Source organism: Chenopodium quinoa, unplaced genomic scaffold (assembly GCF_001683475.1).
Source record: "Chenopodium quinoa cultivar QQ74 unplaced genomic scaffold, ASM168347v1, whole genome shotgun sequence".
Classification (NCBI taxonomy): domain Eukaryota; kingdom Viridiplantae; phylum Streptophyta; class Magnoliopsida; order Caryophyllales; family Amaranthaceae; genus Chenopodium; species Chenopodium quinoa.
The window spans coordinates 68,165-87,497 of NW_018744991.1; the positions used below are offsets into that span (position 1 = coordinate 68,165).

The following is a 19,333-nucleotide window of genomic DNA, read 5'->3' on the forward strand; positions in this document are numbered from 1 at the left end:
AAGCTAATGAAACAATAAAAAATTATAAGAAAAAATAGCAAGGTTAATACTATGGTTAATTTAAAAGCATCGATATGAACAAGCGTAATACTTTAAACAAAACATAGGGTCTACTAAGAACTTTGGGTGTACAATTTGCTGATGTAGGAACTAGGAAGAAACATAATAATGGGTCAACCACATTTGAGCTACCATCAAAAAGAGCTTTATTTCCAAGAAATATAAAGTAATTTTATGCTTGGGTTTTAGGAAGTTTGTACTTAAATCTAGAGTTTAGATAGTAACGAATAAATCAAGACTGTTGATTGACCACATAAATGTGGAGTTGGAGTTAGGGAAAAGTTTCTAATTTAGGGTGTGGGTTTAAGCATATGTTTCACCATCATGATTAGATTCTGAAAATTCATTTTGAGTTCTATAGGGAACTGTAAGGAAGTTCTTCTATGGTTTCTTTTGTATAATATGTTATTCAAGATTACATGGAAATAACTATGTACACGATTGCACATATGTTATTACACAATTTTTTGTATGCAGCCTACTGTACCGTGCAACAGGGGTTACTCGACTTACTCGGTCAGGGGTTACTCGAGTTGTCGGGGTTACTCGAGTTTCTCGGTCAGAGGTTACTCGAGTTGCCAGGATTATTCGAGTTACTCGGTTAGGGGTTACTTAAGTTACTCTTGACCGAGTAACCCCTAACCGAGTAACCCCTCGAGTAACCCCTAACCGAGTAGCCCCTCGAGTAACCCCTAACCGAGTAACCCCTCAAGTAACCCCTGACTGAACCCTCAAGTAATCCCTGACCGAGTAACCTCTGACCGAACTCCTTAAGTAAACCCTAACTGAATTACTCGAGTAACCCCTAACCGAACTCCTTAAATAACTCGTAACTCGAGTAACCCATGACCGAGTAACTTGAGTAACCCATGATCGAGTAACCCCTAACTGAGTAACTCGAGTAACTCGAGTAACCCCTGACCGAGTAACCCCTCAAATAACCCTTGAGCGAGTGAACCCCTCGAGTAACTTCTGTCCGAACCCCTCAAGTAATCCCTGACTGAGTAACTCGAGTAACCCCTGACTGAATAACTTGGGTAACCCCTAACAAAATAACTTGGGCCACACGGTGTGGCCTGCTGCACCAAAAAATTGCTGATGTTATTCAAACTAATTTAATGGCTGCCTTAACTTTATACTCCCTCGTCTTTTAAAGATTGCCAAATATTTTTTTTACAAGGTTATCCCTAAAATATTGTTCTATACCATATATGTCCATTAAGATCACAATTATATTTTCACGTACAAAACTATATTTTAGGTTCAACTACCTTTCTCCCGACCTCATCAAATCTAGTCAACCAATAACTTACAAAAATTAAAATATGACTATGAAGCAAACAATAGGGGAAGAAATGAGTACGTTATACACAATGGGTAAACCAACTTTAAAAAAAAATTATAGTACTACTTTCTATAGAAATAGTTTTTGGAGAACTTCGAGGAAATAGACATTACAGAGTATCTTCTAAAAGCTTGGTTAAACAAACCCTTACACTATGTTTGGATAACCATAGGGGAGGGAAAGGAAGGTGAAAGAAAAAGAGGGAAGGTAAAGAGAGGTGAGGGGAGGGAGAAGGTGACCTTCCATATTCCTTCCAAATCTCTCCAACAATGGAGGGATTTGGTTTATTAAAAGGGGAAGGGAAATGGATCCTCCCAATTCCCTCCCATTCCCTCCGTACATTAGGTATCCAAACAAAGGAGATGCATCCTTCCTTTTCTCTTCTCTTCTTTCCCCTCCATTTCTCTCTATCCAAACATAGTGTTAGTCCACATTGAAAACCCCAAAGATTGTAATAAACCCTGGCCTATCTTACTAAGATTTCAATGGGGACTGTACGGAAAAATCAACTATTATTATGGGACTATAATAAAATTGTGTAACAAACATTCAGACTCTATACAATTAATACTAGGCAAGATATGTCACTAACAAATTACAATACTACAGCGGATCCTTTTTGTTCTTTCCACTTGAAATCTTTTTGCGAGACAAAAAAGGTCAAAGTAGGAAGAACAAAAAGGATCAAATGGCGCATAAGCTAATAGTACCCACAGGCCACAGTAAAGAGTTAAAAAGACTTATCCACACAACATTTACACATCAGTCTCCATGATCTGCAAAATTAAGTATTATCTCGATTCCCGAGAATCAGGAAGATGGTAAAGTGCAGATCCAGGATGCCGCACATCAGCAGGGTAACTTCCCTGAGGCCTTGAATATGGGGTTCGCGAAACTGCAAATATAGATATATATAATAAACATAGTCAATTCAAGTTCAATGCTGAAAATAACATGTCTACCTTTTTCACTGCTAAGGGCCTGAGTTGCCTAAAGGCTGAGATAATCACATAGGTCCACAATGATAATTACATGCAAGAATTCTGGAATCCCTGACTTTCCCAAATAATTTGATCTTTTTAATTTCTAGGTGTTTTCACCTCCCAGATTTGGTTGCATGATAATCTACGCTTTGCTAAATAACAGGCTGCGGGCAACTATGGTAATTTACAAGTTTAAATGAGTATAACAGTGATGTAAATAGTCCTTCAAGAGCCAAGTATCTCATACAATAACAGAATTGATTTACAGAATTAGCAATGGAAATCACAGATCCTTATCTCACTGGTGAAAAAAGTGGTGGTGCAAGGTAAAACATCAATAACATAGTAGAGGACTAGAGGAGGAGGAATCTAACCATTAGGTTGGTAAGCTAATATTGCTGCTTCTGCATTATTTCCATATCCGGTTCCATAAGAGTAGGCAGATTCATGTGTTCTATGAGGATCATACAAATAGTTTTCACTGTCACGCTGAGTGTAATTATTCCCAGGAATAGGATTGCCATAACTTGAGTATGTTCTGGGACCTCCATCCTCAAGACCAGGATTGCTGTAACTTGAATATGTCCCAGGATAACAATCCCTGGGAGGCATTGGATTCAAACTTCCAGGAAAGGAGTAGGACCCTGCTGGTGCTTCTATTCTGCCAGAAAATCCAGGGCTTTCATATCTGGTATTTACCTGCATCAACAGTGAATATCATTTTTATATATTGTTGCAGAGTCGAAATTGGCATACATACAGGTAACAAAAATACATATATTTTTTGGGTGGGTAAGAAATGTGGAAAATTCACAGAAATAATCATAAATGCACACAGGTAATTATGCATTTAGTCAATAAAACATGTAATAAATTTTGGGCACGTTTGGGTTACTTAGGGGAAAAAAGGTGATAACTACTATAAAAATTCAAGAGAGAATATTTTACAAGTTAGAGGGTCATATTCCAGCAAGTGGTTTCCAAAGTTTCAAAGTTAGTTTCCACAATGAAAAGCCTATCCTTCATAAAAGTGTTCTTCCAGTAACATGGACTAGTAAGGCAGAACACAAAATCAATGATAGGAAGCTAAAAAGATGTATGTATAGTTAGAACGGAACTCATATTAGACGCTATCCCAAACACTAAAGGAACCCCCAACCACCTCAAATAAAGCCAAACCATGAATTGAAAAATATAAAAGAAAAGAAGACCCACAGATGCATGAACCTCTCTACTCACATTGTTGTAAGGACGAGGCTGCATTGCCTCTAATGCGACAGAATGCTCCACCCCTGTATATCCTTTAATTGCCTGTATTAAGGAAAAATTAGGTTAGTTTCCAACTCGAGCATAAATTAGAAAATCAGAGTAAAGACTTGTTTAGCATGATCCAGGCCTTTGAACTCACGTTGGCAGGGTTTGGCAGCGAAGCATGTCCAGGAGGACCAATCCAAGAGCCTGTCCCAAAATCTTAAATGGAGCAAAATCCATGAAAACAAATCATGTCACTATGATGAAAATGGAGGAAAAGAAAAACGTATAGAGTATGTCAATTAAATCACAATCGAGTGAAGTAAAATACCTGTTTGAAATCCCAACGAGGGGCTTGAATATTGTGAGTAGGGTTGTCCAGGATCACAGGCTGACAACCTAGAATCTGAATGGACAGAACTTTCATGGGAATATGATGAATGATCACCCTTGGACTTCATGCTACACGACAATATAAGGGCACGCTTCATCTCATCAAGCTGCTTCTGTGCCTCTCTCCTACTAAGCTCTGTGAAGATGACCTAGTACCGTAATATCATCATTAAAAATAAGATAAAGCAGTGTAGATTCTTGAATATTATAAAGTACATTATGGCATTATGCAAATACTTGGCCATTTACCAAACACCAAAGGGTTAAATTGACCATTAATACAGCTACAATTAGCTTCAATATCCACACCAAGTACAGCATGCACATTTACCTCATCAAAATACTCTTCTGTATGAAGCATGTCTTTGCTCATGGGCAAAACAAGATTAGCTGCCAAAATGAAAAAGAGGGATCACAAAGTTTACATCTCATATATAAAGGGAAAGAATAAAAATAATCAACATGAATAGAAATAGGCATACCTAACATCTCATTAACTGCTTCAGGAGGTACTTCCTTACCCATGTCTTTAAATCTTTTTTCATCACGTAACTTTAACTCTTCTTGTCTTGGGAAGACAACTACAGCAATCTATTTGATAAAAAAGAAAATTAACAAGTTGGAAGAAGAACAAAATACATCAATTGCCTAAAAAAATTGACTATATATACCTTGTGGAAGTTAGCAAATGGCTTCAATTTCCGCCTTCGAGCACTCATGTAAACATTAGTTTGATCAATGATGTAGTTCCTAGTTACTTTAGATGCCCTTGACAATAGAGTGTTTAAAATTCCAGATGCCCGATCCATTAACCGATCAAAGCGTTCACCATAATTGGACTTTCGCTGTAAACCTGGAACCTGCGGCATGATATTATGTTATTCAAGCATTAAAACAAAAATTATGGAAAAAGAGATAAATTCAAAAAGTAAAAGAAACAACAAATGAACCTTCATCTGATCAAGGTACAAGTTTGTTCCAAGCAAAATGTAACGTTTTTCTGGATGTTCTTTCACCCATTTTTCTGCCCAGGTAGTCTTTCCTGAAGCAGGTAATCCAACCATCATTATCACCTCACAAGCTTGAGAGTCGGAGAAAGCAGGTCCAATTACTGCATTTCCATCGTTCACAGCAGAGGCCCATGGCTTGTACCCTTCCTCAGGAACTAGTCCGTCTTCTGTGCTAAATTGCATCTTAACCACAGTATTTTTCAGCAGAACATGAGGGAAGAGGGCTGATTCCCACGGTAAATTTCCAGTTAGAGAAACCACTCCAAGACCTTTAGGGTCTACATCAAGATACTTTGCAATACCTAACCATTTCCCATTTTTGGAGAACTCCACTGAAGCACAAGGTTTACTTTCAAGATCCACTAAGCAAGTAATAGTATCACCAATGCCAAACCTCTCACCATAATCCACAAACTTGGCATTAGTTGAGAATTTCCCAGTTCCACCGTACCCAAAACTACCTTTAGTTTCACCAAGGTTTCCAACAGGATCATCACCTCTTGAAACGCCAATGCGAGAAACATGTTGGTCAAGAGGAGTTTCTTCCATTATCACAGGCTGATCAGAGATGATTCTGCATCCAAAATAGTACTTCCCTCCAGTAATTCCGATATTTCCCCGAGCACCAGACCAACAATAAGCAAATCCCTGCTCGTAAAGAGCATGCCCTGTGAGGCCATCAGCTTCAATGTTGAAAGCTGGAAGAAAAAAAATGTAAGGCCTCATCAACAGCAAACATACTTATGAACCAGTAGACAACATAAAGCCAAGAAAGTATGGAGAAAAAGCGCAATCTTCTGAAATCAGTCAATTAGATAAAAACAAAAATTCTTCCATTAAGCATTGTACATACAGTCATGAGACATCGTTTATGCATCTAGAATATAAGGGTAATATTGAATATTACATTATTTCACACATAGAAAATAAACACAATGTTTCAAAGCTCGTATGTAGGTAATGAAACATTAGGATATAAATCTAATGAAATCAGTGCATCCATCCCCATTTTTTCTCTTACAAGATCACATTTCTTTAACTTAGCCAACACATGAGATTCTCACCAGGTTATAAAATTATGCTCTTCACCAATTCCATGATATATCACTCCAACACAAGATTAGCAAGCAACAGCAAAATAGCAAATACACCAGACCCCAAGACTACATTGGTAGTGGAAGGATTCTAAAAGCATCATGAGATCATTTCTCCGATCTGATCAACAATTGCTAATAAACCAGATGTTTTCAGCAAGGATCTAACCAAGACACCAACAAAATATTCTAAGCTAAAATTAGCAGTTTTATGGCAACTTCATTTGAAGGACTAGGCTGGTGTACTTTACCCACCCCCACAGTAATGTAATAATGTTAAGAGCCTGATAACCTAATTCACTTAAATTCTCCTCTACGAGACGAGATGTTTCAAGCTGCTTCATCTATGCAACAAGTAACAACAGTCTCTTAACTATATAGATTATGATTCTACCCTTTTTGTCACATAGCTTCACAATCTCCTATATCTAAGTAGGTTGGGAAATTCCGTCATGAACCCAGCTTGTAAGGTGCCTCGAAAACAATGCCCCTCTCCAACTTCAAAGCAAAATCAACTCTTTCCCACACTAATCTACAAGCCTTTGGCAAAAACAATAAATCATGTAACTAATAAACACAAATAAGCTTTTTTCAAGAAAGGATGTCTATGACTCATCACCAAATCAATGAATAATAATGATCCTCAAAAACATCCAACCCTTACATGAACAGTGCCACACTTTGACAACTCAAGCCATCATTTGTTTGTACACTTAAAACCACTTCCTCATACACAAAACAATCAACCATATTACCAAAAACTCTCCATCAATAGGCAATAAAGATCATACATAAATCAGCCTCTAGATATCAGCACCATCTCCATACTATGAAGCCACTTTATGCAATGAAGCATCTATACGACGAAAAATCTTGCACGGAAACACCCCTTCTCAAAGAAAAAATCCCTACCCGAGCCATCGATGGCGCCCTCATAAGGTACAGTGCACACTCTAAAGACAAGTGCAAAGCGCCTCCCTCAAAAAACTTCGTACAAATTTAGTTCTACTACACAATATAACTTATCTAAAGCCAAATATAATTCTACTGTGCACCTTTTCCATACTCTACTAGTACTCCGTATCATTTTACATTTTTACACTTTTACATTTCCTATCTCAACTTCAATTCAACATCGAATAAGAAAAGATTGTAACAGAATCAACATAATTTTCAGAGGTCCAACTACTAAATCAAATTCTTTTAGCATAATGTTCTTTAACTAAAAATTGATCAAAAACCCAGAAAAAGTTCAAATCAATACTTGGGATTTTCAGGGGAAATCAAGGGTTAAAGCCAAACAAATAAACACTAAATTCCCAAAAATTAATTTAAAATAATACATGGAATTTTGGGGGCAAAATTTAAAATTAATTCCAAATAAAAAACAAGGATTTCATACAAATTATTAAAAAAATACATTAAAATATACAGAATCAAAGAATTATGGAGTTGAGAAAGAGGTAAAAATTACCCAAATCACAGTCGGCTGGATTGAGGACAACACGAACATCGTTCTTGAATCTCTTAGAAAGGGGTTGTTGTTGTTCGTTTGCTGTTGGATTTTCACGCTTCATCGTCGCCATCAAAGAATTCTACTTTATTAGCCAAAGAAATGTACGACTAGTACGGAGTTTAATTTTTACTGTATGAAATGGAATGAACGAAAAGGGGAAAGGAGTTGAAAGAGTGAGACTCTTAACCGACTTACCGAATTATTATGTTTTTCATGGATTTTGCTGACAATGCATCGGGACGTTCCATAACTAATTAACATATTAGTTAAAATAGTATTAAGTTTAAAATGCTTTTTAAAATTACGCGTCCATCGATATAATTAATGTTAATTTTATTTTAATATTTTCATATTTAATTATCTTATCTAACGTTCCGAGGATGCTCGTTAGCTTTTGCCTTTTTTTTATTATTTGAAAAAAAAATTAGGATAAGCAATTACACGAATATACATTGAAAATAACTTTTCGCATTCAAAAATCACCTTGTCAATTGAGCTTGGCTTTGTGAAGCAATCCAATTTTATTTACTCATTCACAATTATTTTTTTTAATATCGATGTGAGCTTGTATACAAAAGGTGTATGTAAAGGACGTTTGAAATAACTCCTTAATCAACATAACATCAAGATTTGGGATTGCATATTTGGCTATTTGCTCCGTATTACTCATAGTTAACAATTATGACAATACAGTTTTAGGACAAACAATTACACGAATATATTGGAAGTAACTTTTAACATTAAGAAATCTTCTTGTGAATTGAACCTTGCTCTATGGAGCAATCAAATTAACCCATTTTATATCGATTTAAACTTATATTAAACGGGTATTTGTAAAGGTCATTCGAGATAACTCCTTGATTAACATTGAATTTCATCAAGATTTGCAACTACTGTATATTTACTCCATATTACTAGTAATTAGCAACTATGATTGTATAGTTTTTTAAAAGTAGTTCCTTTTGTAAAAACGAAAATGTTATACACAGTCCATAGGGTAACCTATAAAAAGCTAAAAATGGAAAAAAAAACAAATGAAGATATAACATTAATTACACTGATTTGCGCCTGATTTTGTCATGTATTCCTAAATTAATACTTCCTCCGTTCTTTTTTACTTGACAACGATTAATAATTTTCATTCTCCATAAGTAAAAATTATAAAAGTTATATATTATGATAGTACTTATTGAGACGAATTTAAAAGATCCCTCATGAATATGTTTTGACTTATATATTACTCATAAAAGAAGGTCAAAGGAGGGGTGCTGAATAGTGTAAAAGTCAAAGCGGGTCAAGTAAAAAAGAACGGAGAAAGTACCAAATAAGGAAAGTTATTAAATGAAACTAATATTTCTAAGACATTGAACATTGCTCAATGGAGCATTTGAAAAGGGATGGGCAGAGTAATTATCAGAATAAGCTGAGTAACCATTATACACACAAATCTGCCATTAGGTCTGCTGCATCATATAAAGCCCAAGGTCCCTTCTCCAACAAGCCTAGATAATCAGACTATATCACATCTCAGCCCGCCCAATATATGCCTCATTACAGCCCATTATATGCCCAATAAATGATAGAATGAAGTTGGCCCACTAATAACAGCCTATTACATGGACACAAATTCTTAGCTACACACTTGTACAGCTAAGCTAGCTGCAACATATATATATATGAACCTATAGTACTTCAAAAACGAACATACGTTTTTTCTCCCTTCCTTATATTTACCTCTCTCTCTTCTTCTTCTTTACCTCCATTAATTTTGTCTCTCTGTTTTCTTATCCATTCAAAATTTTCTCTCTCCTTTTTTTTTTTCTCCATTCCTTATAAGTAAATTTTCTTTCTTACCTCACTTTCCTTCAATCTTTAAACTTCTTTATCCTCCTACGTTGGATATTCTCCAATTCCTCACCATTGTAGTCCATCATCTTCGTCGCGACCATCACCATTTTCTTTTTCTTTTGTTTTCTACATTATTATGGATTTGGTTGTTATTCAAAAGAGACCATCAATGCAGGTTAGTTTTTATAATGTTGATTTTTAATTAGTTTTAATTAGGTTAGATTTGGGCTGAATTTGTAATTGATTTTTCTAGATTTTTCAATTTGATGAATTTCAATTGATTTTTGATGAATCTAGTGAATTTGACTATTTCAACTGAATTTTTGAATTTTTATGAATATTAATTTAATTAATGAGTTTTTGTGATGAATTATTGAGTTGCTGCATCTTTAATATGTTTGTTATTATGAATTTCAATTTTTTTTTAATTGAGTTGCTAATATTTGTGTATAATTTTTGGAAAAAAAAAATGAACACGGTATACTTTAAAATTGAACGTTTAGTACAAAATGAACATTTAGTACAATAAAAATAAACATTTAGTATATAAAAAGTGAACAAATTTAGTGACTTATTTTATCTTTATTTTTCGTTAATAATTATATACAATGAATTTGAATTTATATGAATATAAGAAAATCATGTTCATTTTAATATACTAAATGTTTATAATTTTTTTTCACGTGTTCATTTTTTTTATACTAAATGTACATTTTCTTTAATATGTTCATATATTTTTATGAAATGTTCATTTTATTAGGTGTGATCTAGCTATTCTATTATTGTATGATAAATGTTCACTTTTAAAATACTAATGTTCATAATTATTTTTGACATGCTCATTTTTTTTTTTAATTAATAAATTATTTTTTATTTATTTTAATTTTTTTTTTACGTGTTCATAATTATTTTCGTGTTCATAATTATTTTTACACTAAGTGTTCATTTTTAAGGTCATGGCCCAGCAATTTTATGGTTATCATGTTTATTTTTAATACTAAATTATCATTTTTTTAACATATTCGCTTTTTAAGTACTAAATGTTTTTTTTTTTGTGTTTTTTTTTTATTACTGAATGTTCATTTATTTTTACGTGTTCATTATTTTTTACTACATGTTCATTTTATAGACAGTGGTGCAGCTAAGACTTATTGCCCAATAAATGATAAAATGAAATGGCCCACCACCCACTAATAAAAGCCCATTATATGACTCATGGTTTTTTTTTTTTTTTTTTTTTTTTAAGTAAGGAAAAAAACATTAGAAAGCAATGAGGGTGAAAAAAAAAGGGGGCTAAAGTATTGGCAACCTCATGTTCTTTTTTTTTTTTTTAATATGAAGCAACCTCATGTTCTACTTGCTTATTCAATGTTTTGACGTGTTCACGTGTACTATATGTGTACATAGCCCCGGTTTAAACTTTCAACCCCAAATCTTGGTGTCTAACACGAACACACATTCTCTCGTGTAATTGAACATAGATTATTCTTGAAAAGAAAAAAAAAGAAAAAAAAATAGCCCTATTAAATCGATACGTCTTATAGGTAAGTTAGCTTAAACACATTAGGGGTCGTTTGGTTGGATCATTTGGAATGGAATTAGAATCCATTCCATCTAGTTTTTTGTTTGGTTGAGGTTTTTAGTAATGAAATCTCATACCCAAGGGATTTTAACTCTCCCCCATACCAATGGAATCCCATACCCACCCCTCCCTCTAAGATTCACAATCCATTCTACTAATGAAGGATATAATCCATTCCAACAATAAAACCAAACAACTTTGGACTAGTATGGGTTTTATAATCTATACCTCTCTAGTATGAGATTTCATACCAATTCTTTCCAACTTGATGAACCAAAAACCCCCCAAGTCAATTTCTAGGGATCATGTTCGTTATCTAAAACGTTATGGTTATAAGGGAAATTCTTGTCAATTACAATCAAGCACTTCTTGGAATATAATCGAAGTGTAAACGTATAAACAACAAAACTAATAAATGTCTAGCATGCATAAGTTTTGTTTAAAGGCCAAGCATTTCAAAAGAAGGGGATAAAATATAGTTGTGGACAATATAATACCTCTTTCTAGGCGGTTTCTCGTGGATACTAGTATTCGGTGGCTGTGCCTATGAAGTGATTCCGATTGCATAGGGAATTGGGAGTAGCTACTTGTTTGTTGTTAAATGCCATGTAATTTAATTGGCTAAGCTCGAAGAAGTAAAGTAGAGATACAAACATCTAGGCAACCTTTTTTTCAATTTTATGTAGCTAAAACTCGATTAATCAAGAGTTCTCAAGACATCCAAGATTATTAATGTAACGATATTGCTAAAGTTTAAGATTTCCGGTGCAAAAAACTATGTAGCCGTGAGCTAGTATAAGATAGTCCACCGTTCGATTAATTAATTTCTTTATATACATGTCAATGTATTATTATGTAGGGCTTTTTTGAGTCTTTATTCTTTGTGCTTGTTACAAAATGAGCGAAAATCGATATACATGAGTACATTAAGGTTTTGTTTTTGTAGGTTGTGTTCAATAGGGAGACCATTAGCTAGGTATCATTTGTCAAACAAAAGCTTTCATGTAGCTATAAGTTTAATCCTAGCCAAGGCTATTTAAAGCACATTAAGGTTGTGTTATTGTAGATTATGTTAAGTGATGCGTATTTTTGACGGTTTATATTTAATGGAAGGATTTGAGTGATTTTAATGGTGGAAATTTGAAAGATAGTCTTAGAAGGCAACGACTTCTAAGTTTGATCTTAGGAGTAACGATCCCAAAACCCTAGTTAACAACTAATTTGAACCTTAACAAAATTCTCTTCAAGCAAAAATAATCTCAACTTTTAATTCGTAAAACATCCTATTAAAATAATTGACACACAACTAGTATATATAGGAAAAATAAATCTATCCTACTTACTCCGCAAACAAATTAGATAAAAGTCCTAATAATTAATTAATGAACCAAGATAGTCCACTAACTAATCAACACAACTTCGGAAGCCCAAGGCCCCATAACTACTACTAAGAAAATAATAAAAATATTATTAAAACTCACTTGTAAAACCCCTACTTTAAGAGTAAAGTAAAATCAAGAGAGTACCTAAATAAAGCAATAAAGATAGTTATAAGAAAGGGAACTCGATTCACATCATTAGGTAGGGAGACCATTATGCATCATATGTCAAACCAAAAAAAAAAAAAAAAAATCTAAGGGGGTAGTCATCTAAATGTTTTCACCAATTGTATGGCCATTTAGGAGGAGGATCTTAGTCTAGAGGCATTAATCAAAATTGCTAGTGATAGCCTTGACAAGTATGCCAAGTGATGGGACTCAATAATAAGTCATTTAATACAAACACGAGCCAACTAAAACATTTTATCTCTAATGAAATTGTTAGTTTAATATTTTATTTAAAATAATATTTCTAAGTTGAAGATTACCAACAAGCTTATATACTTCCTTCGTTAACTTTTAGTTGCAACACTTTGACTAAAGGTGTGAGAGTTTTGTTTTTATCAGAGTGTAGCAATTAAAGTGAATAAAAATAATTGTATATTTCACTCTTTTATAAAGCAACTAACCATATTGCCATATTAGTAACATATATTTCCTCCGTTTTTTTTTACTTGACCCGCTTTGACATTTACACTATTCACCACCTTTTTTTTACCATCTTTTGTGAATAATATGTAAGGAAATACATATTTATGTGGGATCGTTCTGAATTCATTTCAAGAAGTATTATCATAATATATAACTTTAATAATTTTTCCTTATGGAGAATTAAAGTTATTGATCGTTAAAATTTTGCATTGACAAGCGTGATTAAAGAAATAGGTCAAGTAAAAAAGAACAGAAGAAGTGTTGTTCTTACTATTTCGAATATATCGGCTATACAACCCATACCTCAAAAATGCTTTCATCAAAGGAAAAAAAAAAGACGGCATTGCAAACCCTAATACCCCAAACACTAGACATCATCACTCTTAAGATTCCTTTTCATACAATTCTATCAAAGGAATCCCATGACTTTAGGATATGATCTCTATGCTTATAATAAAATGCCTATCCATTATGTAAAAGAGGTACAGAATCTCCCGCAATTTTAGTAGAAAACTTTCTATTTTTATGTATTTTCCTATAATTTTCAACTCTTAATTATGTGAAGAATGATTAGATATATTGTCATTTGTCTGCCTTTCTTTGCCCTCCCACAAGGAGGCACATGTCCTGGTAGAAAATCTTACACTTATGTCTAATTAATCTGACAAATCTTAAATAACCCATAAAAAAAATCATATTGTTTCTTAATTTGTTTCAATTAACATGAGGATTCCCTTATATTTTTGGACAAGAGGCAAAATTAGAGACATAAATACTACATAATTTATTAAAAAAAATCTTTATTATGTTTCTGTGATCTATGTTTTAAGTTAATTAATTTACAAAAATGTCACAATATTTTTGTAGGAATACACCGCCTCCATTAAGAATCCTATGTAACATTATTTATGAAACATAATGTTTTTTACAGATCTAAAGTAATGGGTTGGCTGTCAATATACTGTCATACCAGCTATCAAATGATTGGTTGTATTTGTTGTTACACATTATGGTGTTTGTACAACCATTGTTTGCGGCATAAATTCAATGTTTAGTCTTACTTTCTTTAACACTCGTCCGTAAATCCGTAAATTCTGGAATGTAAATTATGTAACGGTTTCATACCACACAAGGGAGGAAAATGTGATTCATTTGAATAATTTCTAATGAAAGAAGTCACCTTATAAATTGTAAGTTGTAACGAGTAATGTGTAACAATAAAACCATCTAACATAATAATTACGTATATGTGTCGGATCAGGAAATGGTGTGGTAATGGATAATTATAAAAAAAAAAAAAGATATACAAATCACACCAAACCAAATCATAGATAATATTTAAACAATATATTATTATGTTGAAGTCATCTAATACAAGAATTACACGTGCCGAGAAATGGTGTAGTAATGGACAACTAAAAAACTCAAATCAAACCTTACCATAGGTAGTATACTAGTATGTAACCATATTGAACCACAAACATGCGAAATGTATCTCATTATTCTCATTTCTTTAAAAATGTCACCTTATAATGGTACGTAGTGATTAAACCATTAAAACATATGAATTATTCATGCCAAAAAATGGTGAAATAATTGACAAATCATATTCGTATCAAATTTAATCATAGGTTCTAGACTCCTAGTATATGTAATGGTCTTGTATCACTACACGCGCCTGAAAATGGTACTTGATGCAAATCCAAACATAACCCTTGTATATTTCTCAACAAGTCGCCTTATAAACATGCCACAATAAAAACTGTCTTGACATATGAAGAATTAATAATGGCAAAAAATGGTATGGTGTGGTAAATTAAAAACTCACACAAAATCCAACCATAGATACTAATGCAAGTTATGCAACTAAAAAGTTACTCCAACAAAATAACCAACTCTCAAATTTACTGCTTCATAAATAAATAAAACCGCATTTTTCTATTTACACCAAATTTCCATAGTTACAATTACAGAACACTTATTGTTACAAAGAAAGACAAGCCACTACTATCTTCAATGGAAGAATTGAAGAACAAAAATGAATAAGAACCTAATAATGGCTTGCCTAACTCATTAAATCCTCACTTCTACAAATTTAAAATTAATAAAATAGCCTCATAATTTACAGTAAAAAAACAAAAACCTAAACTTCAATTAAATCAAACCATAAAACAAAAAAAATAATCAAACCTAAGTGTCGGTTTCCATGAATAAACTCCTTCTAGACCACCTCTGTTCATCTTCTCCTTTGTCGGAGAACAAAGCGACGGAAATGTCACTCAATCTTTTCTTACTAATTCGAGGTCGATTCATCTTTCGAGCTTGTTTCGGCGCATTTGGAGCTTCAATTTCTTCCAAATCTAATGGACTATTCACCAAATCAATTGAATTTCTAAATGCTTTCGTCTTCAACGGAGTTGTGAATTCGAAATGCGATTTTTTCGCGATAATCGCCTGTAACAATAATCGAACAAATTTCCAATCAATATCTTAATTTGATTGAATTAATTATTGATTTGATTGAACTTCTATTGAAAATGAAATGTAATTTAAATGAAAAATCGAATTGAATTTACTCACCGCATCGCGAATTGTTTTAGAAACTAAGAAAAGCTGTTTTAGGTCATCATGATTCACACCACAAACAATCTTAATCTGCAAAAAATCAAATAAAAAACCTAATCAATTTCAATAAAATTTCCCCAAATTTCAATCAATTTCATGAAATTTTCCAGAAATAACTCACCAGAATCTCCTGAGGAAGAGCTTCAAGCAACGAATTCGAATTCGCATTCTTCAAACGAAACGTTTCGTCATCTTCATCACCACTACTAGTAAAGTAGCACTGTCGTTTCGTAATAGGAGAATACTGCTCAAAATCAGCACAAAATTGCTCCAAATCACAGCTATCATTAGAAATCAAAATCCTCTTCCTTCCTAATGAGAAACTCAAGCTCTTAGTCAACGCCATTTTTGCTCTGCTTCAAAATCAAATTTCCAGAAATTCGCCCAAAATATTCCAGAAATGAGGAGAGAGAACCAAAAAATGAGAGGAGAGAATTTATTGAGAGATTTCGTAACCGCTTGATTTGCTTGCTAAATACTTGGTGAGTTGTGCTTGCTGTTGAAGGTGATTTTTAGAGAGAGAAGTAATATATTTTAGAGTGAGAAAATTTGAAGTGGAGTTGTTCAACTTAAAATTGTTAACTTGCTGAAATTAGTGGGGACTATTTATATATATTTGAAAAATGAAAAAGATATGCTGAATTTAATTTTTATTTTTAAATGAGTAAAAACAAAGACGTGTTTTATTTTTCTAATTTAATTTTTTTTTTTTTATATATAACTTAGTGGTGAAGAACCGAGAAATTTCGGGAAAAAAGATATTAATTCTACTATGGCGGTTATAATTCTTCAGTTTTCTAAAAAAGTCTTTTTAGGAGAGAATTTAAAAAAAGAGAGAAAAAAGGAAAAACTAGCCGTTATAGGACACGTGGAGGATGTTGATTTGTTGGGGAAAGAACGTGGGAAGGTTAAGATGACGTGGAGGTTGGTCGGCTGTGTCGGTCTCTTCTGATACACGGATTCGTTCTAGTTATAGGCATTCTAGGTAAACAGGTGAACTGACTTTTTTATTTTATTATTTTTTAATTATTTAAGAATTTGAGGAGTAAATTTTGGTGGGCTAGGTGAAGCGTATTAAGTTTTGTGTGTTTAATTATAATTTATAAATAAATTCAGAATGTCTTAACTCTGTGTATATGATGATAATTGGTACCACGTCCATTGAGTAAATTATATTTATTCATTTTACGTCTTAACTTAATTTATACTCTATTATTAAGATTACGAGAGGATTAATGATGAACTAAAGTTGAGATCGATTGTCGATCAAATCAGACATCATACGTAAACAATACGAGTATCATAGTTTACATCTAATTGAATATTTCGATTTGAAATTAAACATTTATAATAGAAATCATATTGGATATGAATTGAATTTGGCCAAGTTGACTCTTGTTCTTGTTTTTGTTTTTGTTTTTGTTTTTTTTTTTTTTTTTTAATATTTAATGTTCATTTTTAAGATAATATCCATATATGTACTTAGATACATGAAAGAGTATTGAATAAAAATTTTCTCTAATAATCACAAACAATTTCAACCTTGTTTGTAATAGCAAGATTAGCAACCTTCATTTTGACACTACTAGTCTAATAGTATAAAGATTGTTACTCTAATCCACCTTAATTCAATTAGTTAACATTAATTTCTGTTTATTAATTATGATCTTCTCCTTACATCTAGTGAGCCAAATAATTCATCTCTAATGTTATAATACATTTTTATTTTGGGTACAAATGTTATATATATGGATTATGGAGCAATATAATTCAACTTTATTAATTAATTAACATTAATGCTCTGTTTAGGATCAATTGATCACATGAATGGTGTGAACCCACAAAATTCTAACCTAGTTAATTAATTAGATTCGATCGATGTTGTCATTAGCCACATCATTTTGAACCTTAATTAATAGAGACACGCACATTAGGGAATTGTAGTATATCTTAATACAATACTGCTACGTAAGAGGTATCCGAGAAGTTTTATTCAGGCTCTAATTTTGGAATCTAGCCAATACATCAAGACATTGTTCTAAAGTTTTAATTACTTTCACAGTATGTTTGGCATATATATTTTTTAACCGGTTAGATTTAGCTTTTATATAGAGTTAGATCGTCTTATTATTACCTTAAAAAACTTGTGTTTCTATTGTTGAATCGATACAGTACTATAGAGCTTGGGTCGGCAAAAGAATCAATACAATGTACTATGATCTACCTCTCCAAACTACCAAAAGCTACTTTACACCAAAAACTAATTTGGAGAAATTTTTCTAAAAGATTAAAGGCATGATATATAACATGTATAACTTGTTTTTCACTTATTTAAAATTCTCTTCAATTATTGGAACTTTTTTTAATTGTAAACTGAACATATATAACCCTAATTAATCTTTGTCAAAATTATTTATGAACTTATTATATATTTCCAATATAACTATAATTATAACCTTTAAATCTTACTTCTAACTCCTGGTAATTGTAAAATGAAATTGAATTTTTTTTGTTGATAAGGACGGAGAAGGGTCTTACCGGGCCGAAATCTCTCACAGATTCTCTTAAGCCGGGTTAGTTGGTTAAGTACTTTGGAAGTGGGTTGGGGGGGGGGGGGGGGGGGGGGAGGGGTAATAGAATCTCCACCCAAAGTGTTTATAGAAAGGATGTTATCCAATAAGCTCGTAGCTGTGAGATTCAAACTTCCCCAACTAGAATAAACTTTGCTTGATTAGTGAACGGAATACTAAGCATCAATTATTCTTGTTGGATTTGAAATACGTGAAAAACTTAAAATAAATAAATTAGCGAAGCATATACCACACAGAGAAGGTATTATTGCCGAACATAGCCTTTAGCCCTTTAAGAGAGGAGGCACCAATAATTAAGCACTAGTACTCTCAATCCAAATAAAATACTATACAAATACAAAATCGATAATTATGCCTACCTCATACATTACTCTTATCTAATACTAATCCCATATGCTTAGCCGCATAGAAGATAAGCATAATCTGTAAACCAGCCGAACTTCGCTAATCCCCAATTTTGATTCCCATACTTTTTACACCTTTTTATTTTTGTTGTTTTCTATTTTGCTTAAATTAAGTGCATAATATATATATTTTCATTATAATTTAATTTTAATAAGCATCATTATCTTTTGTAGTGCAAGTACAAATTATATTGTTGATAAGTAATGCCCATGTGTAAGTATTATCTTCATGATTAAGGATTAGGTGTACTAGTTCCTCAATCAATTTATTAATTGAATAATTATATTAGATCGATCGGAATGCTCGATTATTTGTGATATATATTTCGATGTTTGTGTTAATTGTTCTTATAAGTGTGTACGTGCATTTTGATTTGATTTGTTTTGTATGAATCAGAAAACAATTTAAGTATTTTTTCTTTTTTTCAATTTAAGTATTTCTTAGGTCTACCTAGTTAGGTACTAAAAGATATGGAAATGTTTAATTCAACAATAAGTACCATATTTTCAAGGATCTCACATTTCTCACTAGCTTAATCTCTACTTCTTTGGTATCTTTGAATTTCTTATTTGTTCAATTTGACAAATGTATGTGATTAAC

General features: G+C 32.6%; 2 protein-coding genes across 2 annotated transcripts; both read right to left on the minus strand.

Annotated features, from left to right (window-relative positions):
• Positions 1–1,898: 1,898 nt before the first annotated feature.
• LOC110706800 (heterogeneous nuclear ribonucleoprotein U-like protein 1) lies at positions 1,899–7,860 on the minus strand. Its single transcript, XM_021884750.1, has 10 exons — positions 7,611–7,860; positions 4,983–5,740; positions 4,704–4,892; positions 4,515–4,623; positions 4,364–4,422; positions 3,971–4,181; positions 3,797–3,858; positions 3,628–3,699; positions 2,763–3,087; positions 1,899–2,300 (listed from the first exon to the last, which is right to left on the minus strand). Exons 1-10 carry the CDS (start codon positions 7,720–7,722, stop codon positions 2,197–2,199), a joined length of 2,001 nt encoding a protein of 666 aa, XP_021740442.1. The 5' UTR covers positions 7,723–7,860; the 3' UTR covers positions 1,899–2,196.
• Positions 7,861–15,008: 7,148 nt separating this feature from the next.
• LOC110706801 (F-box protein SKIP27-like) lies at positions 15,009–16,334 on the minus strand. Its single transcript, XM_021884752.1, has 3 exons — positions 15,859–16,334; positions 15,693–15,767; positions 15,009–15,566 (listed from the first exon to the last, which is right to left on the minus strand). Exons 1-3 carry the CDS (start codon positions 16,081–16,083, stop codon positions 15,303–15,305), a joined length of 564 nt encoding a protein of 187 aa, XP_021740444.1. The 5' UTR covers positions 16,084–16,334; the 3' UTR covers positions 15,009–15,302.
• Positions 16,335–19,333: the final 2,999 nt, after the last annotated feature.